Source organism: Canis lupus, chromosome 2 (genome assembly GCF_011100685.1).
Source record: "Canis lupus familiaris isolate Mischka breed German Shepherd chromosome 2, alternate assembly UU_Cfam_GSD_1.0, whole genome shotgun sequence".
In the NCBI taxonomy this organism is placed as follows: domain Eukaryota; kingdom Metazoa; phylum Chordata; class Mammalia; order Carnivora; family Canidae; genus Canis; species Canis lupus.
Window position 1 is genome coordinate 79,150,518 of NC_049223.1, and position 25,583 is coordinate 79,176,100.

At 60.9% G+C, this 25,583-nt stretch overlaps 1 protein-coding gene across 1 annotated transcript; it reads left to right on the forward strand.

Moving 5' to 3' along the window:
* The first annotated feature begins 1,066 nt into the window (after window positions 1–1,066).
* ALDH4A1 (aldehyde dehydrogenase 4 family member A1) lies at window positions 1,067–25,583 on the forward strand. The gene is made up of 15 exons (XM_038531813.1): window positions 1,067–1,221; window positions 9,836–9,929; window positions 10,504–10,596; window positions 12,032–12,079; window positions 12,895–13,050; window positions 14,036–14,185; window positions 14,415–14,489; window positions 15,421–15,608; window positions 17,895–17,968; window positions 19,976–20,172; window positions 20,332–20,379; window positions 21,162–21,314; window positions 21,964–22,085; window positions 22,821–22,939; window positions 23,586–25,583. Exons 1-15 carry the CDS (start codon window positions 1,157–1,159, stop codon window positions 23,696–23,698), a joined length of 1,695 nt encoding a protein of 564 aa, XP_038387741.1. The 5' UTR covers window positions 1,067–1,156; the 3' UTR covers window positions 23,699–25,583.

Genomic DNA, 25,583 nt, shown 5'->3' on the forward strand with positions numbered 1-25,583 from the left:
CGATGCATCACATGGGAAAGGGTGGAAGGCTTCTTCCAGGGTGGGTGTTCCACCCTTTCAAGGGTGGTTTCCTCTTGGGGGAGGAGGGAGCTTGCCCCTGCCTGCCTTTCTTTTTTATTTTATTTTATTTCATTTTATTATTTTATTTTATATTTTATTTTATTATTTTATTTATTTATTTAATTTATTATTTTATTTATTTTTATTTTTATTTATTTTATTTTATTTATTTATTTTATTTATTTTATTATTTTATTTATTTATTTGTTTATTTATTTAATTTATTATTTAATTTATTTTTATTTATTTTATTTTATTTATTTTATGTTATTATTTATTTTATGTTATTTTATTCTATTTTATGTTATTATTATTATTATTTTATGTTTTATATTTTATTATTTTTTCCCTGCCTGCCTTTCTTCCAAGCATCCTCCATCACCAGGTCCCCTAGCTTTGCGGAAGGTAAGCATGGACCGGCTGGGTTTCATCGCTCACTGATCGTAATCGGGACGCAGGCCGATTGATCCAAGCGCCAGGCCTGCAGGTGGGGGCAGGCTGGGTGCCCACCGGCGGGAGGCTAGAGGCAGGGCCTGCGGGCTCCGAGGCACCGGGCTGCAGCCCCGGGTGGAGTGCGGCGCGCACCTGGCCGAGGGCAGCCGGGGCGGGCGGATGCTCAGCGCACCTGACGCACCGACCCTCGGTCCTCCCGCGGCTCCTCCCACGTGTCCCCCTCCGGCTCTCTCATTGGCTCTCTCCGCCACACGGCCGCCCATCCGATTGGCCCGCAGGGTCCGAGGCGTCTCTCTGATTGGCCGAGGAGGCTCACGCCCCTTTGAGGCCGGCGGGGCCATACCATAAAAGACGGGGGGGGGAAGCGTGTAACTGTCATTGCCTCCCTTTAAAGCCGCCTTGTTCCGTGTCGCCTGCAGGCCTCTCAGGTGCCCTCACCCTGGAGCTATCGTACGAACAGAGGCCAGGCACGGAGGCGCTTCGGGGGATCCCGACTCGGAGGACGGCCGCGTGACTCGCCCCCCCGCCTGCCCAGGTGGTGCGCTCCGGGCGGGGCTCCGCCTCCTGGCCGCGCCCGGGGCTCCCAGTGCGCGAACCGCCGGGGGGTCGCAGGGTCGGTGCTCGGCCCCGTGCAGCGCTCGACATGCTGCTGCCGCTGCCGCCCGCGCTCCGCCGTGCCCTGCTGGCGCGGCCCTGGAGGGACCCCGGGTGAGTGCGCCCTGGGCCTGCGGCAGGTGGAGGGGGCGCCCCTGCCGGGTGCCCCGCCGCGATCCCGAGGCCTCCCCGCGGGGGCCGCTTCCCCCACCCCCCTCCGCTCATCCAGGCCCTCCTCCCCGCGGAGCCCCCTCCTCATCTCCTTCCTCCCGGCTCCCACGCTCGGAAAGTGCCCCCGCGGAGCCCCCCCGCCCCGAGCCGGGCTCCCCAACCTCGGGCTCACATTCAGGACCCGACGCGGGGCTCCCCGGGGCTCCTCTCTCCTTTCTGCAGGGACTTCCACCTCCCTCTTTCCTCTCCGACCCCCCCCCCCCCCTTTCCGAGATAAGTACGGGGCAGAAGAGGGCCCCTTCCGTCGGGCCGGCGGGGTGCTTCTACCGTGCCAGACGCCGGGCTCGGGCACTGGGTCCCGCCCCCGCGGTGACCGAGGGAGACCCTGCGCGCAGGCCTTGCACAGCGGCTCACGCGCAGCCCCCGGGCTTACTAGTCGCGATCGTCGTTTATCCCGCTCGTTCAAACTGCGGTGGATGGTGCAACTCAGAGGTGAAGAAGCCAGGGTGTAGCTCCAGGGTGCACCTGCCCTGCAAACGCCCGTGCTGTGGAGCTGGGTTCCCGGACCCTCGCCCGCTCAGTGGCACATGTTCTTGGAGCTCTTCTGGGCTAGGTGCGGGAGGTGGGCAGGGCACAGACCCCGGCCGGGAGAGGCTCGGCCTGGCGGACTGGGTGATGGAGGTGGGCAGGGCACAGACCCCATCCCGGAGAGGCTCGGCCTGGCGGACTGGGTGACGGAGGTGGGCAGGGCACAGACCCCATCCCGGAGAGGCTCGGCCTGGCGGACTGGGTGATGGAGGTGGGCAGGGCACAGACCCCATCCCGGAGAGGCTCGGCCTGGCGGACTGGGTGACGGAGGTGGGCAGGGCACAGACCCCATCCCGGAGAGGCTCGGCCTGGCGGACTGGGTGATGGAGGTGGGCAGGGCACAGACCCCATCCCGGAGAGGCTCGGCCTGGCGGACTGGGTGACGGAGGTGGGCAGGGCACAGACCCCTTCCCAGAGAGGCTTGGGTCTGGCCGACTGGGTGATGGAAGTGGGCAGGGCACAGACCCTGTCCCAGAGAGGCTCGGCCTGGCGGACTGGGTGGTGGAGGTGGGCCTCCCTTTCAGGGCTGGGCAGCCCCCGCTCCCAGTTCGAGTTTTGTTTGCCTGACCCCTGGGACTTGTGACCAGACCATCTAGGTATCCACTGCTGAGCCCTGCCCTGAGTTAATCAGTTTCCCAAGGGATGGTACGGGGGAGGGGCCGGTGCCCTGGGCATGGGTCAGTGTCCTTTGTGAGTGGGGGCTTGATAGGTAAGGGCACAGGAGGAGCACAGCAGGGGAGGACTCCTCTCCCAAGCCAAGGTTGGGGGCCAGACTTGCCACCCCTCCAGCGTGGTCCCTTTTGCCAGCTTCTCCCTGCACTGATACTCCCCCCCCCTCCCGCCCCCCATGGGGGAGGAAGCCCCGTAGATTCATGCGCTGACTGAGTACCTACCATGTGGGATACTGGAAGAGAGGGGTACCCGGGGGACTTACAGGTGGATAGGGCCTTCAGAGAGTTTTCAGTTCAAGGGCAGGCGGTGGGTACTTAGCCATAAAAACCTCCAATATCTGGTAGAAAGCAATCTCTATTCTAAAAAAAAAAGCTTGTGATAGCAATAATATTTATCAAGCAATCAAGAACCACAGACCTGGCCCTGTGCTGATAAGCACTATATTATCCCCATTTTTGCAGATGGGAAACTTAGCTGCCAGTGAAGGCAAATGAAGAGCTAGAATCACAGTCAGACTCCAGCTTCGTGCTCTTAATTACAGAGCCTCCGGAGCGGAGCCAAAGCGTTTTTTTGCAACCAGATCTGAAGGCTCAGGTTACCTCTTTTGATAGAGCAGCTGGCCCAATGCCCTAGACAGAGTTTCTCAACCTTGGCACTATTAACATTCTGAGCCTGGCTAATCCTGTGTTGTGGGGGCCGTCCCGTGCATTGTAGAATGTTTAGCAGCTTTCCTGGCCTCTCCTCGCTAGACTCCATTAGCACCCCACAGTTTGTGACAATATAAAAATGCCAGACACTGCGGAAAGTCTCCTGGGCCAAATTGCTCCTAGTTGAGAGCCACTGCTCTAGAAAAGCAGGTTTGATGTTTGGCTACTTTTTCATTTATTCAACAAATATTTAAGATTCACGGATACATATGCTTAAAAAAAAAAAAAAACCAACCAACAGTATTTAATGGTGGGCTCACCCGCAAATGCTTTTTTTGTCGTTTACTTTTTTATTTCATAGACTTGTCTATCTTACTGCCCCCCACGGCCTCATACCTTTTATGTGCATTATTATTATTTTTTTTTTATGATAGTCACAGAGAGAGAAAGAGAGAGGCAGAGACACAGGCAGAGGGAGAAGCAGGCTCCATGCACCGGGAGCCCGACGTGGGATTCGATCCCGGGTCTCCAGGATCGCGCCCTGGGCCAAAGGCAGGCGCCAAACCGCTGCGCCACCCAGGGATCCCTTTTATGTGCATTATTTTACTGAGCTCCTCAGCAACCTATGATGTAGGCGTCGCTGTTCCCATTTCAGGGATTAAACGATGGAGACCCTTGGAAATTGAGGAAGACTTGTCTGAGGCCTTAAGCTAGTAAACATCAGGCCCGCAGTTGACTGCCTCCTGTCTTTGGCCCTGATCTCCTGCTTTTTTCTCTACTTCATTGACTTTATCAGGGGTGTCCTCGGTTATGTCCCTGCAAATTCTTGGAAAGAGCCCAGATCCATGTTTGTATTTATATATAGATTTAATAAGCAGAAGAACTAGCCCTGGCACATAGTAGGCTTATACTGGAAGTGAATTGTTCTCTATTACTAGTTTTTATACCAGACCTTGCTGGGTACCAGAGGATTAGAGATGATGTGACTAATTGAGTGAAGGAACAACTAGACTCTAAAGTGACCCTAGTCCTGGCTTCAGAGGCTGTTAGAGCCCCTACTTGGACTGCAGTTGTCACTAGCATACCTCAAGCACCTGCTGCTGGTCCCCAGCCCCTGGCCTGGCGCATAGTAGGTGCTGACCACTGGCTGTTGGAATGGCCCAGAGGACAGCACGGGCTGGATTCTGGCTCCACCTCTTAGCAGCCCTGTGGCCCTGGGCGGGCTATGCAACCTCTGTGTGCTGCCTCATGTTCCCGTGTGGTGGATAAAGACAGTGGCAGCCACCCCGGGGGACTGTCCTGGCGAGGAAATGAATTCACACTCAGAAACCACTTTGAAGAGTTTCAGCACCTAGACAGTGTTGCTTTATGTATTATTTTGATCCTCTTCCCCACCCATGGGCTGTCCTGGGTGATCGCCCTGGATCAGGAATATCCAGGTCCCAGGAGCACAGAGTAGAGGCAGGTGTGGAACTCAGATGCCCCCGGTGCTTTCCCTTCATCCTCATTAATTACCCGGATGCAAACCCCTTTCTGTTGGGGTTGACCTCGCTCGCCGCAGAGGAGGGCGCAGACACCTGCCCATCCTGGGGGTTTCTTACCCACTCTAGATCTTTCCTTTCCTGGCAGGGACCTCAGGGAGCGGCCAGCCCTAGGCTGAGCCCTCAGAGCCCGTGGACAGCAAGCCACCACCCACCTCTTTGGTGAGCTGGGAAATGTTGAGCCCGAGGGAGGACCAACCTGTCACCACAGCCCCGCTGCTCAGGGGTCTCTGAGTGCCTGCAGGTGCTTCTGCCGTAGGAAGACCTGGGTTCAGGTCTGTGGGGCTGTGCCCCGGAGCCATGCGTGAGCACAGAAATCTCAGAAGTCCATTTTCTCATATGTAATACTACTAATAATAATCCTGGCACCTTCCTCATGCATCCGTAGCTGGATTCAGGAGATAACCACTTAGCGTAGTGCCAGGTGTGTCGTAAGCGCTTAATAAATACTCCTTGATGTTTCCGGGGCAGTAAAGTGGAAACAGCTTGGCCTGGGCCTGATGCCGCTCCCTTCTGGACCTGCCCAGGGCCCCGCACTTTCTCTCGGCTCACCGCCCCTTATCTCAGAGATTAGGAGGATTGGCCTTATCAGGTCCCATATAACAGCTAGGAAAATCTGGAAGCTGAATGAAGCAAGGGTGTTTCCTTTCTCCTCCTCTCCTTGGCCTCAGTCACCACTCACCACTAACCTCGGCCACTAGGGACCTGCAGCCAGCCCCATGTGTGAGCAGAAGGGCACTGGCTTGGGAGTCCAGTCCTGGGAGCCTGGTGGTGCTGACATTTGGGTGTTCATTATCTCCCCCACCCCCACTTTTTTCTTTTTTTCTTTTTTCACCCCCACTTTTTTCTTGATGAGTCTCATGAAAGGTGTATCAGTGTGTTCTTTGTTTTGTTTTGTTTTTTAGAATTTTATTAGAGAGAAGGTGTACGAGGATGAGGGGGGAGGGGTAGAGGGCGAAGCAGACTCCCAACCAAGCAGGGAGCCAGACTTAGAACATGATCCTGGGACTCTGGGGTTATGACCTGAGCCGAAGGCAACCGACTGAGCCACCCAGGTGTCCCATGTTCTTTGTTTTAAAAGGCATTTCTTGGGACGCCTGGGTGGCTCAGCAGTTGGGTGGCTGCCTTTGGCTCGGGTCGTGGTCCTGGGATCTGGGATCGAGTCCTGCATTGGGCTCCTGCGGGGAGCCTGCTTCTCCCTCTGCCTGTGTCTCTGCCTCGCATGAATAAATAGATAAATCTTTAAAAAAAAAAAAAAAAAAAGCATTTCTCACATGCTCCGGTGCACCAGATGGTGTGTCTGGTAGTGAGCAGAATGTTTGCAGGCCGTAGGGGGTCGCTGATGGCCTGTTGGGAGCACAGACAGGCACAGCTCCATGATGAGCAGCGTCAGTGACAAGAACATGGGGCTCTGAGATGACTTGATGCCCCCCCACCCCGCCGTCCAGGCGCTGGAGGGTAGCATCCCAAGCAGAGGTGACTCCGAAAAGACCCAGGTGGCCGGATTGCAGCAGACTGAGTGGGCGGGCTGAGGCGGGGGTGATGGAAAATGAGCCTGGAGCCCTCAGTAAGGATTCCGATTTTTTGTTGTGGAAGAAATGAGAAGCCGCCAAGTAGGCAGATTTCATTGTCCTTATCTGAGTAGTCTCTGTGTCCTTGAGACGTGGAATAAACGTATGCTGACGACTGAGGCATGCAGTCCTGCCTCCCCGGGCCTCGCAGATCCTCCCAGAGGCTCCAGGTTCTGTGAGGGACTCTTCTCTGCCTTCCCCCTGGAGCCGAGGGAAAGGTGTTCATGTTCACCCCACATGGCCCATGAGCCAAAATAAAAGGGGGGGGGATTGCTTTTGTCAGGCGTCCTTGGATCATTTTTGGCTGCTCTGACTCAGGATGATCTTTGAATTCTGTTCCCTACATTCGGACTGTTGGGCAGCCAGGCCGGGGCTTGGAGACTTTCCAGGCGTAGAGGAAGCCAATGCGGGATGTGAGCCTGTGGTCCCAGTGGACCTCTGCCCTGGGGGAGGTGGAGAGAGGCCTGCAGGGTTTCTGTTTCTGCCTGGGAGGCAGCAGGTTCAGGAGGGCTGGTAGCTGTTATATTTTAAGCTGGGTGGAATGTGGTGCTAAGCTGATTCCAGCGCTAGTTGTTGAGCACCCGGGCTAGCCCCTGATCGTTGTGACCTGAGGGTGTCTGAGAACCAATTTGCCTTTTTTTTTTTTGCCTTTTTTTTTTTTTTTAAAGTAAGCTCTATGTCCAATGTGGTGGGTGAACTCACGACCCTGAGATCGAGAGTTGCATGCTCTACCCACTGAGCCAGGCGCTGAGTCAGGCGCTCCTGGTGCAGTAACGTTCTAGAAGACAGTTTTCTTAGAAATACAGAGCAGGAGGGGTGAGGAAAGACAAGCACCTCGAACCCCGCCATGCCCCTGCAGGGCACACCGTACCACCCGCATTCTTCAGGTGGGCACTCCGAGGCCCGCCGATTTTATAGCAACGGGCTGAGGTCTCGGAGGAGGTGTGCTTTCTGCACGTCCTGGGAACTGGGGTCCGGGCTGGGGTTGGGGCGCGCACCTCCAGGCTCCTAGCCCACACCCCCTCTCTGCGACACCCTCCTGGCTGCCAGAGGAGATGGTGGTATCTGATTTACTGATTGGGGGTGGTGTGCTGCTGGAACCTTCCAGACGGCCCTGGGGGCACACACACACCGCCCCTGCTTTCTGGGCTGGGGTTAAGGCTTGTGGCCTGGACCTTGGCAGCCTCTCTGTTCTTCCCCACACCGTCTGGAGGGGGTCGGTGTGAACTTTAATTTACGGGGCGTACCTACAGCTCTGTGTTACCATCTCCTCAGCTCTCCAGCGAAAGGCCTGGTGGGGGGCTGGCCTAGCCCCACGTTTCTGCCCTTGGTTAGGGGAAGGGTGAGGCCTGAGGAATGGGGCTGGCCTCCTCGGGTGTGCTGGGTGCTGCCTGGGAGGTGTGTTGGGGTGGGGGGGGCGGTAAGGCCCAGCTCACTCTGCCGTTCGTTAGACAAGATCTTGGGCAACCAGGCCCTGCCTTCCTCCCTCCTGGACCGCCCAGGCCCCTCTCAGCGCTTCCTGTCAAGCTTCCTGCTCTGGGCCTTTATCCTTGCACTCCCCTGGGCTTGGAGTGCTCTTCTTTGCCCTTCTCAGATCCCAGGTCACCCTCAGACGACACCTCCCCCGAGAGGCCTGCCCTGATGACCCTGGCTGGAACAGCCCTGCCCTTGCCCTGACTCATTGTCACAAGCCCTCTGTCCTAACTGTGTTTATTTCTTGCCCGTGGCCCCCACTGGAGGTTAGCTGCTTGTGATGGATGATTGGAAGAAAGGCAGGCGGGGACAAAGCCCTTGCCCTAAGAGGAAACCAGCCTCAGAAGGACTTTATGCCACTCCGGAGGGAGCCCTCTACCCTTTCCCACGTGATTGATAGATGCCAAAAAGCTGATTGGATGGCAGGTTCAGGGAGGGTCGATCAGATTAAAACAGGCGGCCAACCAGCCCATAAAACCCCCGGATTTAGAAACTCTGGTGGCAACCCTGTCAGGTCCCCTCCCTCTTCTGGAGCTTTGTACAGTTCAGTGAACTTTGCTTTACTATTGCTCAATAAACCTTGTTTTGCTGCCCACCACTCTGTCCTGCCTACCTCTTTACTCTTCCGAGTGGTGTGCGAGAAGCTCAGGACACCGAAGAAAAAGAAATCCTGCCCCATATGCGGCCCGAGGCCTTGCTGTCTTGGTCTCCAGTGTTTAGAGCAGCGCCAGAGACTTTGCAGGTGCCCAAGACCCTTGTAGAATGAAGGACCAGTCCTCACGGCTCCTGGTTTTGTGTCCTTCCTCCAGGCCTTCCAGGCTGGGTCCGTAGGTCTCCAGACCCCTTCCCAGGGAGGAGGGATAAAAAATGCCCCCAGCACTCACAGCCCAGGTGACACTGGCGCGTGGAGGACTCCCCCAGCTGGGGCTCCAGCTCTGGAACGAATGGCTTCACGTCCTAGCTCTTACCCGGCTGCCCCCCACCCACCCAACTGCCTTGCTGTCCGCAGACGTGAGGGGCCGTGGTCACCAGTTTGTCACCAGCCAGCGAGGTCATAAGGTTCAAGACCGAACAGGGTTTCCAGGACGAGGAGTTCTGGAGGAGCCTGGAGTCAGGCCCTGAGCCCCTAAGCCAGCCCCTGCTGTGGCTGCGAGCTGAGGGGGGCACTTCTCCAAGGTCACGGCCCACACATCTCGGATGTTCTTGCCTCCCCGGAGCTCAGCTCTGGTTACCAAGGGAATCCCAGCGGGGGCCGAGCTCTGGAAGCTGCCCTTTCAGCCCAGAGGCAGCAGTAACTTGGGGCCGGGTGGGAGAAGGGCTGCATCATGGGGAAGTGAAGGGAGAGTCCATCCCCTCCACGTACAGAACGCTTAGAAGTGGTTTTGCGCTGATTGAATTTAAATACCAAACAGCCATGTGGGTTCGTGTGGTGGTTCTCGCTTAGAGAGGTAGAAACGGGCCCAGGGGAGGCAGATCATGGGTCCAAGGATGCACAGTGGCAGGCCTGGGACTGGAACCTGGGTTTTGTTTATTTATTTATTTTTAAAGATTTTATTTATTTATTTATTTTAAATTTTATTTATTTATTAATGAGAGACAGAGGGAGAGGCAGAGACACAGGCAGAGGGAGAAGCAGGCTCCATGCAGGGAGCCCGATGCGGGACTCGATCCTGGGACCCTGGGATCACGCCCTGGGCTAAAGGCAGATGCTTAACCACTGAGCCCCCAGGCGTCCCTGTTTATTTATTCATGAGAGACACAGAGATTGAGAGGCAGAGGCAGAGGGAGAAGCAGGCTCCATGCAGGGAGCCTGACATGGGACTCAATCCCGGGTCTCCAGGATCTCGCCCTGGACTGAAGGCGGCCCTAAACCGCTGAGCCCCCTGGGCTGCTGAACTTGGGTTTTGGATCTCAGGGCCAGTTCTGTACTTGCTCCGATTTCAGGATTCTAGGCCAACCCAGAACCATCGACCCCCCCCCACCCCCACTGTTGGAGGTGGAGGGCCTCGGTCTGGCGGCGGCCACTGCTGACCTGTGTGCCTCTGTTCCCGCCCTTGTACCCCAGGTTGTGGTGGAAGCACACCTCTTCCCTGAAGGTGGCCAACGAGCCAGTCTTGGCATTCACGCAGGGCAGCCCCGAGCGAGATGCGCTCCAGAAGGTAACGGGGCGGTGGGGGCACCCAGTGCGGGGAGGGCGTGGAGGGAGGGAGGACAGCCTTGAGCAGCCCCCAGGACCCCTCTCTGGGCCTCCGGCCACCACCCCCAAGGCACCTGCCCCCCTGCCCGCCCCCAGCCTTGGAAGGAACACGGCTCTGGGACAGCCAGCCGTGTGTCCAGAGGATGGAAGAGGCTGGAGGCAGCGGGGGTGCAAGCCGGGCCCCTGGGGGGCTCGGGCCAGGTCAGGGCTTGTCAGCCCACGGACGTTTTATGCTGAAGAACGTTGTCCCGTTAATTGCCAATATTGTAAGAATCATGTGATGTCACATACCTTTCACATACGGTTTTCTGTTCTGCTTATGACGGGAAGACCTGGCAATGCTGGCCTCGCCTGCCCGCAGGACAGGATGGTGACAGCGGGCGGGGGCTGAAGCCTGCTGCCCCCTGAGCAGAGCAGATGCCCTCTGACCTCAGGGCCCCTTCCTGGCCATCTGCATTTGCAGGCTCTGCACCGGGGTTTCAGGTGGGCCAGAGAAGGGGAGGAGGTGCCCATCTGCCCCGTTGTCCCCTCTGCAGGCTTTGAAGGACCTCAAGGGCCGGACGGAAGCCATCCCCTGTGTGGTGGGGGATGAGGAGGTGTGGACCTTGGACGTGCAGTACCAGGTGTCGGTGAGTCCGGCGGGCAGGCGGGTGGGCGGGCAGCGGGCAGGGCTCGCTTCTCCCCGAATCCGGGGTCCTTCTCTCAGGCAACAGATAAGCGTGCAACACACGGGGGTCTCTGCCTCCCGGGGGGGATCGTGGTCCGTTCCCAGATTTTGAATTCTGTGCGCCGATACAAAACCTCCAAAAGCAGTCGTCTTGGGGGTATTGTCCTGAAAGATCCCATGTCACGCCTGCCCGGAGGGGGTTAAGACAATGACTGCACCTGCTTCGGCGTCTCGTTAGGAGAGTGGGAACCACTGGCCACCTAGAGCGTGGGGAGAAAGGACAGAATGTCAGAATCCAGGGTGCTCCTTCCCCAGAGAGGCCAGTCGCAGAGCCCTGCAACTGCTGCTCCAGCGGGAGGACAAGCCACATGGGGCCCGGGGAGAAATTCCTCCCGAGGGCGTGGGAAGGACATGCACGAGTGACCAGCGGGGCCCCCACAGGAGTCTCAGTCTTGCGCACAGGGGTTTCATGGGGCCGCGGCGAGCAGGCCAAGGACGTCCTCAGAGCCCAGCGCCTGGGGATGCCAGCGCTCGCCCTGCGGGTCTGCTCCCGGGGCAGCTCTTCCGTCCAGAGTTCAGGGTTCCAGCTGGACACCCGCAGCTTCCCTTCCAAACCTAACGACGGGAAGCTTTCACATACGGATTCAAATGTCCGGCTCCTCTGGGTGGTGGGGACGTGTGGCCGCACGAGGCGGACGTTCCTGCAAGGCTCCGTGTGCCTGAGCACGTCCGCGGGCTGCCCTCTGGGGTCCTCGTTCCCTGCCACCCTGGCGTATGGTGCCGGCTGTCTCCGCTCGCCGCCCTTGCCCCCCATGCCCCCCTGGGCCCAGCTGGAGAACGGCCTGCCTGCGCGTCCCTCAGGCCCCCTGCCTAAGTGCTTCCCTGGGCAGGGCTTTTGCAAGACTCGGGACAGCAGGTGCCAGGGGCCTGTGGTCCGCGGTGACAGTGAAGGGGTGGCACCTGCTCCAGTGCCTCGCCCCTCCGTCAGTTCCGGGACGGCCCCTATCCTCATGTGGACGCAGGGGTTCCCCATTTCCCATAAGAGGAGGCTTGGAAAGGGGAGCTCACTATACGTATGGCCCCCAGCTAGTAGGCGGCAGAGCTGGGCCAGGAACCCGTGTCTGCGTGACCATAAAGTGCACACTTTCTCTGAAAGACTGTGCGGTGCGTGCCTTTCTCTGGGACCGTGAACCTTCCAGAGCAGGAACTGTCTTATTCACCGAGCAGCAGGTGTTCTGTAACCCTTCAGTCAGAGAGATCGATGTGGGATCTGGAGGAGAGAGGGCGGGTGTGCGGAGGACTCTTACCTGGAAGGCGAGCTCTGAGCCCGGCCACCTCCCCACCTGTCCTGGCCCCTCCCTCCTGGGCAATGACCTCACTCTTCTCTCGCCTTGCAGCCCTTCAACCATGGACACAAGGTGGCCAAGTTCTGCTATGCGGACAAGGTAAGTCCCCGGTGACTTTGGGTTGGGGCGCTGCCCCTCTTGCCCTGCTGGCTGCTGACATGGAGGTGGATGCCAGATGCTGCTTCTCTCTCTGGCCACGGGGTGGGGGTGGAGTCTGTCACAAGGCCAGGCCCTCCAGGGTTAATTCGAGCTGGATGAGAGCTGCGTGGGCCAGGGCTGACATCCCCTGACATGCCTATGGCCGCGAGGCAGCCCGGTATCCAAGGGGAGTCGATTCTGCAAGGCTGAGTCAGGGACGTTGGAAACACCATGGATGCAAAGCCAGACGGAGAATCGGCATCATGGAGAGTCAGCGAGAGGGGTGGGGTGCCCTGTGGCAGGGGGTCTGGGAGCTGGCCTCATGTGGCAACGAGGGCCGTTGGCACCAGGGGTGCTGGCGGCAGATGGATGTCTCAGGCTGCGGTTCTGGCCTGGCAGGGGCAAGGCCAGGCACCTGACCTGGAGGGCTGGAGGCTCTAGCTGGTGGGTTGGGAGCCCCAGGAATAAGGTGAGGCCCTGCTGAGACCACACGAGCAAGCAGAGCTGGTCTAACGTCTGAGGGAGTCGGTGCCAAGTCCCTGGCATGCTGACCCACGTGGCAGGTCCCTCAGACCTCCAGACGGCAGCAGGGGGCTCAGGGCCTGGGGTGGACCAGCAGGTGATGGGGTGCTGTGTTTGTAACTCTGTGTGGGCAGCACTGGGGCCACAGGGAGCCTGGGGCCCTGGGTGGAGAGTGGCCTCCAGTCTCCCTCGGGCACTCCTCTGGGCCCCTTCGTGCCGTGGGAGACAGCCCTGCGCCTTTCCCTCCTCGTTAGGCCCTACTCAACAGAGCCATCGAGGCCTCTTTGGCCGCCAGGAAAGAGTGGGACCTGAAGCCCGTTGCAGACCGGGCCCAGATCTTCCTGAAGGCGGCCGACATGCTGAGTGGGCCTCGCAGGGCAGAGGTCCTAGCCAAGACCATGGTGGGACAGGTGAGGTACCTGAGGGCACAGTCGGGGGTGCAGGGGAGGCCGTCATAACCCCCCATTGAGCAGACATCAGCTGGGCTGCTTCTGGTGCCAGGACGTGCCCTGCGTGCTGGAGACCAAGAGATGTCCTCGGGGCCCCGTGCTGTCCTCCAGGCTGTGGGCTTTCTCACACCTCCAGCGGGCTGCGGCGGGTTGAACGCTTCGAGCTCCAGCCCAGATATCACCTCCTCTGTGAGGCTTCCAGAATCTTCTCTCTCCGAAAGGATTCGCGCGGCCCCGTGCTCCTGCAGCCTGCTGTTTGCTTGTCAGTTGTGGCTCACATCCTGTTGGGTGTAATGAGGTCCTGTGTGTGTGTGTGTGTGTGTGTGTGTGTGTGACCTCTTTACCAGCTTTTTGGAGAAACTGATCCTATCTTAGCTATTCTCCATCTTCAGGGCCTTGCAGCACGTCTCCCCGGAGTCCTGTGCCCCTGATACATGGTTTACCTTTTCAGCTGAACGCATGTTGAGTCGGGGGGTGACAGCAGCAGCTCAAAGGGGGGAAGGCAGCCGAGAGAGGAGGGGGCTTGCCCGGCACGGGCCAGCTCTCCCTCCTGTGCTGAGGGCCCCCTGTGCCCCCCGGAGGTGGTGCCACAGCTCCTTACCGGCTGAGAGCCTCGTGATTCTCAGCAGCCCCCGGGGTGGTTGTGCGCCCCAGTGTCCCCGGGGAGCCACACACACACTCTCCACGGTTAACTAAAGACTCAGGAGCTCGTAGGAAGCGTGGCCAGGGTATCATAGCTGCTGGCGCTCCAGGTCCCAGGCAGGGTGACCGCTGCCAGTGACCCTGTGGGCCAAGGAGGGGCTACCCTGATCTGGGGGTTCCCACGGCCCGGAGCCCCCGACCCCCACCCCGTCCCCTCTCATCCCTGTGGGCGCACGGTCGGTGTTGGACCGGGGCCAACGGGAGGCCCGTCTCCGCGCTGACCCCCGGGCTGTCCTGTGCGCAGGGCAAGACGGTGATCCAAGCGGAGATTGACGCGGCGGCGGAGCTCATCGACTTCCTCCGGTTCAACGCCAAGTTTGCCGTGGAGCTAGAGGGGCAGCAGCCGCTCAGTGTGCCGCCCAGCACCAACAGCGTCGTGTACCGGGGGCTGGAGGTACCCACAGGGGCGGCGGGAGGGTGGGCAGGGGCCGCCCAGCACCAACAGCGTCGTGTACCAGGGGCTGGAGGTACCCACAGGGGCGGCGGGAGGGTGGGCAGGGGCTGCCCAGCACCAGCAGTGTCGTGTACCGGGGGCTGGAGGTACCCACAGGGGCGGTGGCGGGGAGGGCAGGGGCCTGCGGGAGCCTTGAGCTTGGCCTCACCGCCCCCCTCCCCGTCCCCAGGGCTTCGTGGCGGCTATCTCCCCCTTTAACTTCACGGCGATCGGCGGCAACCTGGCGGGGGCCCCGGCCCTGATGGTAAGAGGATGGCCTTGATGGTGAGATCGGGGCAGGGGGGTGGGCAGGGGGTGGGGGACGTGCAGCCCTCGCTCCTGCCTCGGCCGATGACGGGGGCCTGGCTGTGGGCGCTGCCCAGAAGGCAGAGGCAGTGCGGCCCATGGAAAGGCTTTGGGGCCTGAGACTGGTTTGGTCCCAGCTTTGCGCTGCGCTGGGGGACCCCCAGGTGAGCCCCCAAACTCCTCTGAGGGGGTTTCGTCCTCTTCCAAGCAGAGATCTAGCGAAGCTCCCGGTAGGGGGCTGTGAGCAGCGAGGGCAGCCTCGTGGGGGACACGCGTGGGGGGCGCGTCTGGCCGGTGCAGGCTTCGTCCACTGCCCTCGTCAGGGCGCAGGTGGCCGCTGCGCCCTCCTGAGCTCCCGCCCAGTGGGGGTCATGCGGCTTAGCCTTGCCCTTGGAGGGGCAGCAGGGGGAGGGGGAGGGTGGCAGGGCCCTGAGCCCCACATGGGGCCGCTGGCTGCTCCCGAGGGTGCTCCTGCCCAGGGCTGTCCTTGCACGTCTGTGCGACAGCCGTGCCCACGCCCAGGTGTCCACGTGTCCTCACCCAGGACACGTGCAGAGAGAGCTCTGCAAGCACTTGCCTGGCCTTGCCCAGCGAGCGCCCGTCAACACGGAAACACGCAGAACGGACCTGCCCGAGGGGTGCTGGCCCCGCCAGTTGGTACAGGCTTCCAGAAGGGCCTGGCCAGGGTGTGGGAGCAGGGGGGCAGGGTGCGGTCTCACTGGCTAGGGTTTTCAGAGCGCAGTGCCCGGCGCCTGGAGCAGGAGGGGACGTTCCAGCCTCAAAGGGCCTGGGGGTTCCACGTGAGAGATGGCTGTGCCTCAGGAGGGGGTGGCAGTCGGGGGAGCCAGCGGCCCCGGGCCTTGTGAGTCATCACCATGCCTCCTGGACAGGGCAACGTGGTCCTGTGGAAGCCCAGCGACACGGCCATGCTGGCCAGCTATGCCGTCTACCGCGTCTTCCGGGAGGCTGGCCTGCCCCCCAATATCATCCAGTTTGTGCCGGCTGACGGGCCCACGTTTGGCGACACCGTCACCAGCTCCGAGCACCTCTGCGGCATCAACTTCACAGGCAGCGTGCCGTAAGTCCCTGGGGTGGGTGTGGCGGGGGGCACGGGGACGTTGGCCAGGTACCCACCTCATGACCTCGGTGCAGGAGCTGGAGGTCGGGCGCTGGCCGTACCCCCCCACTCGCTGCGTGGCCACGGGTGGCCCACGCCTCCTCTCTGGGCCTCCGTTTCTTGACCCGTTCAACAGCAATGATGGTCCCTGCTTCCCAGAGCAATTGTGAGGGTCCGGTGAATTCACAGGGGAGGACCTTCCCGGGCTGGAAGCAGCCTAGACATTTGGTGATATTGATTTTGATGCCACTTCTGGGAAAGGCACGAGGGAGCTTGGAAGGACTCCGAGGAGGAGAGTCGGGAAGGCTTCTTGGAGGAGGTGGTATCTAGGCAGAGGAGCTAGCCAGGCAGGGAGGCGGTGGGGCAGGTGCTGCAGGGGAGGGAACAGGACACACGGGGTCCCAAGGCTGAAGCTCCTGTGCTCGGGGAGCTGGTGGTGGTTCCGTGTGGCTGGAGTGTGGGCAGGAGGTGGTTCCTTCGTGACCCCCATTCAGTAATGAGCAGGTGTATGTCCCGTGAGCATGTGGACAAGTCTTGCCCCTTGTGGGGGTTTAGTCCCATGACTGTAAGGCCCTGTGAGGCCACGGGGGTGTCTGGGCCTTATCCCCAAGGGGTCGGGAGCAGGGTATGGATGAAGTGGTTTTGTTTCAAGCAGAGATTGCAGACGGAGGCTCTCTAGTTGGACCTGGCGGGTGGGGGGAGGCTCTGTCTTCTTTGACTCCATTGAGATGAACCAACCTTGTACGGTTGGGGACAGTTTTGTGCAAAGATTTTGAGATTTGTGCAATCTTTTTGAGATTTCAGGCTGTTTTTGAGAACCTGCCCCACTCTAGGCCTGCATGTCCATGTGGCACCACTGGCTGGGGGGCGGGGGGAGTGAGCTCTGGTCCTGGCCCACCCTCACCTGGCCCTGGGCCTCTGCATACCTGGTCACTTGCCTGGCCTGCCCCCCTGAACCCCCGGGCTCGAGGCTTCTGTCCCAGGTGATCGCTCTGACTGCTGTGTGCACGAGTCACGGGGGCCAGAGGCAGGAGACCCGTGGGGAGGCTGTCCACATCTGGGACGGGCCAGCAGAGGCCTGAACCGGGGTAGAGACGGTGGGAATGGATTTGAGTGAGCAAGTGGCAGGGAGACGCGATCACTGGGCCGTGGGGTTGGATCAGTGGCTGGGGGCGGGGGGGGGCGTCGGTGGGGAAGTCCAGGCTCTGGGCAGGAGGGGGCCCAGAGGGCAAGAAGGTAGACACCCGGAAGGCGTGGGTGAAAGTGACAAGTCACATGCCGGTCACTTGGAGTTGGAGGTTCCCGAGGGTCGTCGGGATGGCGGTGTCGGGGTCTGTACTAGGGGGTCCTTGCGGGTGTCCCCTGGGGACACCTGCAGTGGCTTCTAGTCCTCCTTGCCCGGCCTCGGGCTCTCCTGCCCCCGTTCCCACCAGGGTTTGCCGGGGGTGATGGTGGCATTAGAATTGCTGAGGAGGACCGTTTTCCAAAAAGACCCACTCCGCCAGCGCAGGCCCCACGGGTCCCTGCCTATTAGCGGGCAGAGCGGGCCTGGCCCCATTTGCCATGCTCTGACGAGCAGCGGGCTTAAAGGTAGGAAAGTCATAAATTAGTATTAGCTACTGTGTCGCGGGCTCCCTGGTGATTAGCATTTTTATTGTTTTGTGGCGCTGAGGTTGGTCACACTCGGAGCCCGGGAGGAGGCGGGGGCCTGAGCTCCCTCTCCCAGGACCCTCCTCGGTTTGGCCTCCGGAGCTGGGTGCTGGGCTGGGGGCGTCCCTCCCAGCCATGGCGGCGTCTGTCCCCTGCCAGGTGCCCGCCGTGTGTCTGGCACTGACCTAAGCACCCTGACTCGCATTAGAGCCATCACACACCAGCTCTGCTGGGGCGGGGGGTGGGGGGAACGTTCTCTCTGGTTCCCAGATGAGGTGCACAGTTTGAGGTTGAGTCATGAGCACAGGTCCATGGCCGTGAGTGTCTGAGTCGGGACCCCTGGCCTTGTCTGCGTCGTCTTGCCACCAAGCCTGGCCTTGCTCCTTCCCCACGGGCCCCGAATATAGCCTGTCTGCAGCTGCCCCCGCCTGCTCAGCTCCCCTCCAGCCCCGACCCTCGCTGTGAACCCTAGATCCCACCTGCTGGGCTTTGGGGCCTGTTCCTCCAGTAGGGCCTGCTCTCCAGCCCCCGAGGACCCTCACTGTCTCAGGGACCTGAGCCTCACTTCCTAACCCTCGTCCTGTCCTCTGCTTGCAGCACCTTCAAACACCTGTGGAAGCAGGTGGCCCAGAACCTAGACCGGTTCCGCACCTTCCCACGCCTGGCCGGAGGTAAGGGTCCCTCTCCCGCGCCCTCCCCTGTGGTGGGGTGAGCCTTGCAGGAGCTGAGAAGTGCGGGGCCCCAGGAGCAGAGCCGCAGCTGCACTGGATCCGGGGGCTTGTATTAGGCACTGGTGCCCCGGAATGTGCAATGTTTCATTCATTCAAATAAAACACGAAGCATCTCCGTAGGCACTTTCTGGACCTCAGGGTTGCCGTGATGGCGAGAGGTGCAGACCCAGCCCTCAGGCGCTTTTGTTCAGTAGCAGGAGGCAGATGGTGGACACAGAGATGATGCCACCGGGCAGTGACGAGGGGGCTGCGGAGAATTCAAGGAGGGAACAGGTGTGCAGAGGCCAGGGGGGCCGTCGGGTGGCCCCTTCAAGGAGGGAGCCTCTGAGCTGAGACCTGAGCACGGAGGGGAGGCCAGCCTCGCCAAGATCTGGGGGGCAAACCGTCGTAGGCGCCGGCCCCGTCCAGTGGAGCTTCCCGGGGTGACGCAGATGTTTCGTGTCCGTGCTGTCTGGGCCGGTGGCCGGTAGCCACATGTGATTGAGGAAGAGAGTGGTTTGCTTTGCTTAATTTAAATTAACGTGAATGTAAATAGCCACGTGGGTCTGGCGGCGGCTGCGTGACGCGTGCACAGCCCAGGTGGGGGCCGAGGCGGGGATGAGCTTGTGTTGGAAGACACGGGGCCAGTGCAGGTGGCGCAGGGACGCGAGGGCCGAGGGGGCCGAGAGCTCCGCGAGGCTCCATCCCACAAACACCGCTTGCGTAGTCCAGGAGGTCGCTGCGTTGGCGCAAGACAGATTCCTTGTCTGCGGGGCTTCAGAGCCTCTGATGCTCTCAGGGGCATCGTGTGCCTTCAGGGGAGGGTCTGATACGTGTTTCCCAAACTCTTGGGCTCACAGAACCCCATTGTTTGGGGAAAGAGCTGGACCCATGGGCGGGGTGGGGGGGTGTCCAGGGTCACGCAGCCCAGCAACAGCAGAGCTGGGGCTGGTGGTTCAGCGCTCGTGCTCCCGGGGGTGACGTGGGGCGCACGGGGGAGACTGGACCCCCTCCTGAGCCGGTGGGTGCTCTGATGGGGGGTCAGGGAAGGTGCACCCTCAGCCGGCTGTGGCGTCTCCAGCCCAGTCTGCCCTTGACGAGGTGGGGAGCGGGGAGCTATGCCCTGAGCGAGGGAGACCCCCGCTTGCTCTCCCACATGTCCCAGCCTCAGACCCACTCTCTAGTGTCTCAGTTTTCATTTTAATTTTTTTTTTATTTAAGTAATTTCTACACCCAACATGGGGCCCAAACTCACGACTCAGCGATGAAGAGTCACACGTTCTTCTGACAGCCAGAGAGGCGCTCAGTTTTCTTGTCTTTAAAATGGGAAGGATAACGGGGTTGCTGGGGGGCTTTAGTGAGACAAAGCAGAAAGTGCTTTTTTTTTTTTTTTAAGGATTTTATTTAATCATGAGAGACAGAGACTCAGGCAGAGGGAGAAGCAGGCTCCATGCAGGGAGCCTGATGCGGGACTAGATCCCGGGTCTCCAGGATCAGGCCTGGGGCTGAAGGCGGCGCTAAACCGCTGAGCTGCCCGCAGAAAGTGCTGAGCAGAGCCTGGCAGGTGGTTAGTGCTTTGTGACTGGGTCCTAATGTGTCACGGAGGGAGGAGACCAGGGCCCGGGGGCTGAGCAAACAGGGAGGTGGCCTTGGGTTTGCGGCCTTGGGTGTGGAAGAGGGGCCCGCGGAGTGGACCCCTCCCTGTCCTCTCCCGGGTTAGGGGTCAGGGAGGCACCGAGGAAGCTGTGCCTGCCTCCAGGCCCCGGTTGGCTCCTGGGAGCCTCGGATCCCCGTCCTTCTGCCTCCGTGGTGGGAGCACCCCTGCCCCAGCCTCCGTTTCCCCAGCCATAGGGTGGGGATGGGTCTGGCCCGCCGGTGCCCCGCTGTGACCCGGGGTTGGGGCTGCACACACCTGCGCACAGGTGCAGCCCCCCCCAAGCCGGCTCCCTCACGCCCCTCCCCCTGCAGAGTGCGGGGGCAAGAACTTCCACTTCGTGCACCGCTCGGCCGACGTGGGCAGCGTGGTGAGCGGGACCCTGCGCTCGGCCTTCGAGTACGGCGGCCAGAAGTGCTCAGCGTGCTCCCGCCTCTACGTGCCGCAGTCGCTGTGGCCACAGATCAAAGGGCGGCTGCTGGAGGAGCACGGCAGGATCAAAGTGGGCGACGTGAGTGCCTCTTCCTCCCCGCCGCGGCCCAGCGGGGGGCTGATGGGATTGGAGGCTCCTGGGCGGGGGCGGGGCGGGCGGCAGGGGGTGCGGGGAGGGGGCTCCCTTTGTCTCGGGCCTAGAGCCACTCCAGCTCTCTGCTGCCTCCCTTGCCTTCAGCCAACAGAGGATTTCGGGACCTTCTTCTCCGCTGTGATTGATGCCAAGGTACGGGATGCCAAGACGCAGGCCCTCCGGGGCCCGAGCCCTGCCCTGGGTGGGAGAGGGGGGAGGCCCCGGGGGCCTTGACCGGGGGGCTCAGCCCCGCTGCTTCAGGCAAGAAGGTCCGATGGCCGCCCAGACGCCCCCAGCCCACGCCCGGAAAAAGGCAGACACCTCCTTGAGCAGAGGACTCGCTTCCCACACATCCTCCACCCAGGCTGGACTTGCCCCGGGGCGTGCACGTTCACATGCACGCACAGATAGGCCTGCATGGCTGCAGCGTGAGCCCAGACATGCGTGCACGAGTGCGTGCATGCCCACGAACACACTGATATTGGTGTGTAGGCGTGCGTGTGGGTCACTCTCATAAACAGACATCTCCATAAACAGATGCACCTTGCGTGTGCACACACGTGTCCATGTGTCTGTTCATAGTGTATAGGCACGTGTTCATCACCTTCATACGTGCACACGTAGCACGGGTGTGCGTACAGACACGTACTTGTGACCATGCACGTGTGTATGTGTGCGTTCATGTGTGTGCTGTGTTTCTGTAAGTGTAATTGTGGTTCTGCCGCAGACAACAGAGACTCACATGAGTGTGCACGCACGCCTGCCCTTGCATCTGCTGTGCCTTAGCCAGGCCCTGGCTTTGCCCCCCCCCCCCCCCCCCCCCCCCCCCCCGATTCCAGAGTGTCGGCCCTTGAGGGGACAAGTGTGTTGGGGGCGCTGCTGCTGGGAGTGGCCTCCCAGCCAGTCTGTGACACCCCTTCTCACACCCATCCCAGTCCTTCGGCCGCATCAAGAAGTGGCTGGAGCACGCCCGCTTCTCACCCAGCCTCACCATCCTGGCCGGGGGCAAGTGTGACGACTCTGTGGGCTACTTCGTGGAGCCCTGCATCGTCGAGAGCAAGGACCCTCAGGAGTCCATCATGAAGGAGGTGACAGGGGCGGGCAGCCTGGGGCCTGGAGGAGTCCCTCATCAGAGCGTGGGGCACGTGGGACCCTTGCACGTGGCTTCCTTCTGGGGGTGGTATCCCATTTCATAGACGGGAGTGTCTCGCTCCCAGTGAGAGCGGAGCCAGGCCTTGAGGTCAGCCTCCTGACCCCAAACCCAGTGCTCTGTCCTTGACACTGCTGCCCCTGGTGATGTCCTAGCACTTCCACTGTCCGTGGCCACCGGGGCCACTGTCCCCATCTTAGCTCTGGGCTGGCCACAGCTGGTCACTTGACTGGGGAGAGAGGGTGTCATCCCTCCCATTATACAGATGAGAAGCTGAGGCTCCAAGGGGGTCAAAGCACCTGCCCAGGCTGGGGACAGTGATACTGCCGGGGGATTCCCTGCCAGCTGCTGCTGGAAGTCTTGCTCTCGGGTGTGGGTTTGGCTCACACGGGGTGTGTGTATGTGTGTGTGTGGGGGGCAGGAGTTTCCTGGGGTCTTCGCCAGGTTGGGAAGCCCAGCGGGAGGTGCCTGGCCCTTCTGGCAGGTGCAGAGCTGGGGACGGGGGAGGGGCGGAGGCCAGAGCAGGGGGTCTGGGGGCCTTGGGGCTCTGGTCCGGCCGCGGCCTGACCCTGGGGCTCTTGTCTCAGGAGATCTTCGGGCCGGTGCTGACCGTGTACGTCTACCCCGACGACAAGTACAAGGAGACGCTGCGGCTGGTCGACAGCACCACCAGCTACGGCCTCACGGGGGCAGTGTTCGCCCAGGATAAGTGAGCGGCCGCGCCCTTCCCCTCGTCCTGCTGTCCTGCAGCACCTGGCCCCGCGCCACCCTCTGCCCTCTGGACGGGGATCCCAGTACTCAGGCCGCCCCCGCCCTCACCTGCCCTGACTGGCAGGCAGGCAGCCCAGGCACCGGGCCGCAGAGGCCGCCGGCTCTTTATTGAAATCCGGATTCTGGGGAAACTAGGTCTCTAGGGGCGGGGCTGCAGGATCCCCGCTTTTGACCAGCTCCCCCGGGTCCGATGGGGCCCCGCTCAGCAAGGTCACTGCCTCGTGCTGCAGAGCAGAAGCCTTGGGCTCCAGGGCCAGGGCACGGCGCGCGTCTTGCAGAGGCCGGATTTGAGCCCGGGTGCCAGGATGCTAAACCCGAGACGTGGCTTTTCCTTCCTCCGCAGCACAAGCTCCTGCCACGTCTAAGAGGGTGGAGCTGGGATTGGAACTCGGGGGCAGGGTGGGGGTCTGGGGGTTCCCTAGGTCCCCGGGGAGGGGCAGGGAAACTGGACGAGGACAGGCCACTGCTGAGTGTGTGCAGCGTGACCCCCATCCTGCCCTTCAGCTCCTGCAGCCGCCCTGCGAGGGGGCGTGCTAAGTAACCACTTTCCGGAGGAGGAGGGGGCGCTGAGGCTCTAGGAGCTCCCGGGGGGCCTAGAGCCTCTGGGTGGGCCCCGGCCGCTGGGCTGCCGGGGTGGGCTGGGCTGCCCTCGTGACGCTGCCCTGCCGTGTAGGGACGTCGTCCGGGAGGCCACCACGATGCTGAGGAACACGGCCGGCAACTTCTACATCAACGACAAGTCCACCGGCTCCGTGGTGGGCCAGCAGCCCTTTGGGGGGGCCCGAGCCTCTGGTGAGTGGGTCCCCCTTTCTGGAGGGGAGGCGGGTCCCTGGCAGGAGACTCTCGACCTCTCATGTCCCGGGTGTTCAGAGTAATAGGAACACTGGGAGCGCTGGGCTAGCTCCGACCCCTTTCAACAACCTCCTGAGCTGAGGAAGGTACGGTGCTGCTTCCCATTTTACAGAGGGGTAAACTGAGGCACGGGGCGGTGGAGTGACTTGCTCAGGGGCACATGGCTGGGAAGTGGTGGGACGTTTTGGTTTTGTCACCACGCGCTTTACCACCATGCTCCGGGTCACTTCAGTGCAACTCCTCCTGTTTACAAATGGGGAAACTGAGGCTTGGGGCAGGGCGGTGACTCAGCTGAGGTCCCAGAAACCCAGGCTCCTGGCTCCCCATGCAGTGCTCTCCCCACAGTGCTCACGGGTGGGGCTACGGACCCGGGGAGCGAGGCGTCCGGGGCTCCCTGCTTCCTGCCCCCCAACCTCCGGCTGAGTGCCGCACCCCAGCGCCCCGGAAACCCTGGGCTCCTGAACACGTTTAGTTGAGCCGCTTCCTGCGCGTGCTGGTGGTCCTGTCTCCTTTTCCCACCTGCTGCCCCTTCTGCCCGGAGCTGCTGTTACCTTGTCAGGGGAAAACGGAGCTGTCTTTTCCACAGGAACCAATGACAAGCCAGGCGGGCCCCACTACATCCTGCGGTGGACGTCGCCCCAGGTCATCAAGGAGACCCACGAGCCTCTGGGCGATTGGCGCTACTCCTACATGCAGTGAGCCCCGCTGGGCACCTCTGCTGTCCGTCCCCCTGTCTGTCCGGACGGCCGACCTCCGTGCACTGGCCCCACCCCAGCCCCTGCAGCTTGCTCCCTGGGTGACGACCCCCGCTCCGGGGCCGAGACCCGCCCCCTTACCCACACTGGGCTGTATCCTGGCCTGTCCCGCCCCTTGGGGGCAGGTGCGGGCTCTGGTTTGAGACCATGCTGGGCAGGAGCACGGCTGCCACCCCTCGTCTCCCGGCTGTCCTAGGGATCTGCTAGGTGTGACCTGGTGCCCTGCCTCTTCCCCACCTGTCTTCTTTCCTCTACGCTGGGCCCGGCGGCTTGGGGACCTGGGGAACGGCAGTAGAGTGCCTCCCAGGATCCTCTGGGGCTAAGGAAGCAGCTCTGGGCCCCCACGGTGAGCCTGAGCATCTGCAGAGACTCTTGGCCTCGGCTCCTCTGGGGCTCCAGGATGAGATGTGACCCAGGGTGGCCTGCAGGGCCCAGGGGTGGGGGCTCCAGCGGGCCTGGGCCTCTCTGGTGGGGGGGGGGCTGTCCACCTTCCTCACTGCCTGTGGGCCCACGCCCGCCTGGGCCAGGGGTACCCGTGCCTGACCATATGCCTTAGAACCTGTGTGCCTTTCGCCTGCTGTCTGTGCTCTGCTGAGGCCCCTGGGATTCCCGGCAGTCGCCCTGTGGTGGGGTTGGGGGGCTGGCAGGGGCTTCCCACCGAGCGCAGGACTTGGTGGTCCCTCCTGTTTGGGTGGTGGTTTTGGAAGATCCTGGGTGGGCCTCTGTGCAATCTCAGCTTTCCATCAGCTCGAGGCTCTACCTCTGCAGAGGCCGCACTCCCAGCCTGCCTTGGCCTGGGGTTTCCTGCGGGAGCTCAGTCCCCACTCACTGTTGGAACCGGCCCAGGGAGACTGCTCCCAGCTCCTCCCGGCCCCGAGACCTAGCCTTGGGTTCCCATCAGGCCTGGGCCAAGGATTGCCCGTAGAACCGTCCCTCCTTTCACAGAGGTGGCTCTGTGTGGACTGGCCCCTCGGTGGCCCATTGATGCAGCCGGTTGGCAGATACTCACATCAGCCTGCTAATTGGATGGCAGGTGGCTGGGGATCCATAAGGGGTGACTTTGGAGGACAGTTTTTAATGGGCCCTAAGAGTACTGGCCCTTCCTCCGGGAGCTCCCCCATGGGCTGGCCCCCGGGCACCCCGGCTGTGCACTGTGGCCCGTGGTCAGGTGGTAATGCCGCCCGGGCAGGGCATAGGGTCTGCCTTCCTCCAAATTCCTCACTGCTCCCCGGAGAGGCCAGGGCTGTCAGCTGGCGAGAGATGCTGCGGGTGTCCTGGCTCTACTGATCCTACACTGGAGGTGGCAGTCGGATTCACTCTGATGCCACCTAATAAACGCTTGTTACTGAATCACTGGCGGTCTTTCTGGTGGGGGTGGCCGGGGCTGGCCAGCTTCTCAAACAAGGGCTGGTATGTTGGCCATGGCCCTTGTGATGGAAGGAAGGATGCGCACCGGGGTTTGGGAACACGTGCTGGAGGTCTGGGAACTCTAGAGTCAGGGGGGTTCAAATCTGGATTCGAATCCCAGCTCTCTGCCTTCCAAGAGTCGTGCAACCTCTCTGACCTTCTTTATCTGTAAGGTGGGGGTAATAATGCACCCGTCCACGCGCACAGATCGTTGTGACGTTGACTGAGCTGATTCATGTAATTGTTTAGAACAATGCCAGATGCAGAATTGATGATTCAGCCGTGTCACCTATGCACATACATTGTCGTAACAGCCACCGTCACTGTGCTGTGATGGCTAAGTTTGTGTGAAAACTTAGCTGGGCTGCGGTGCCCAGGTATTTAGTTAAACTAATTAAATCATTAAATATTAACTAAAATAA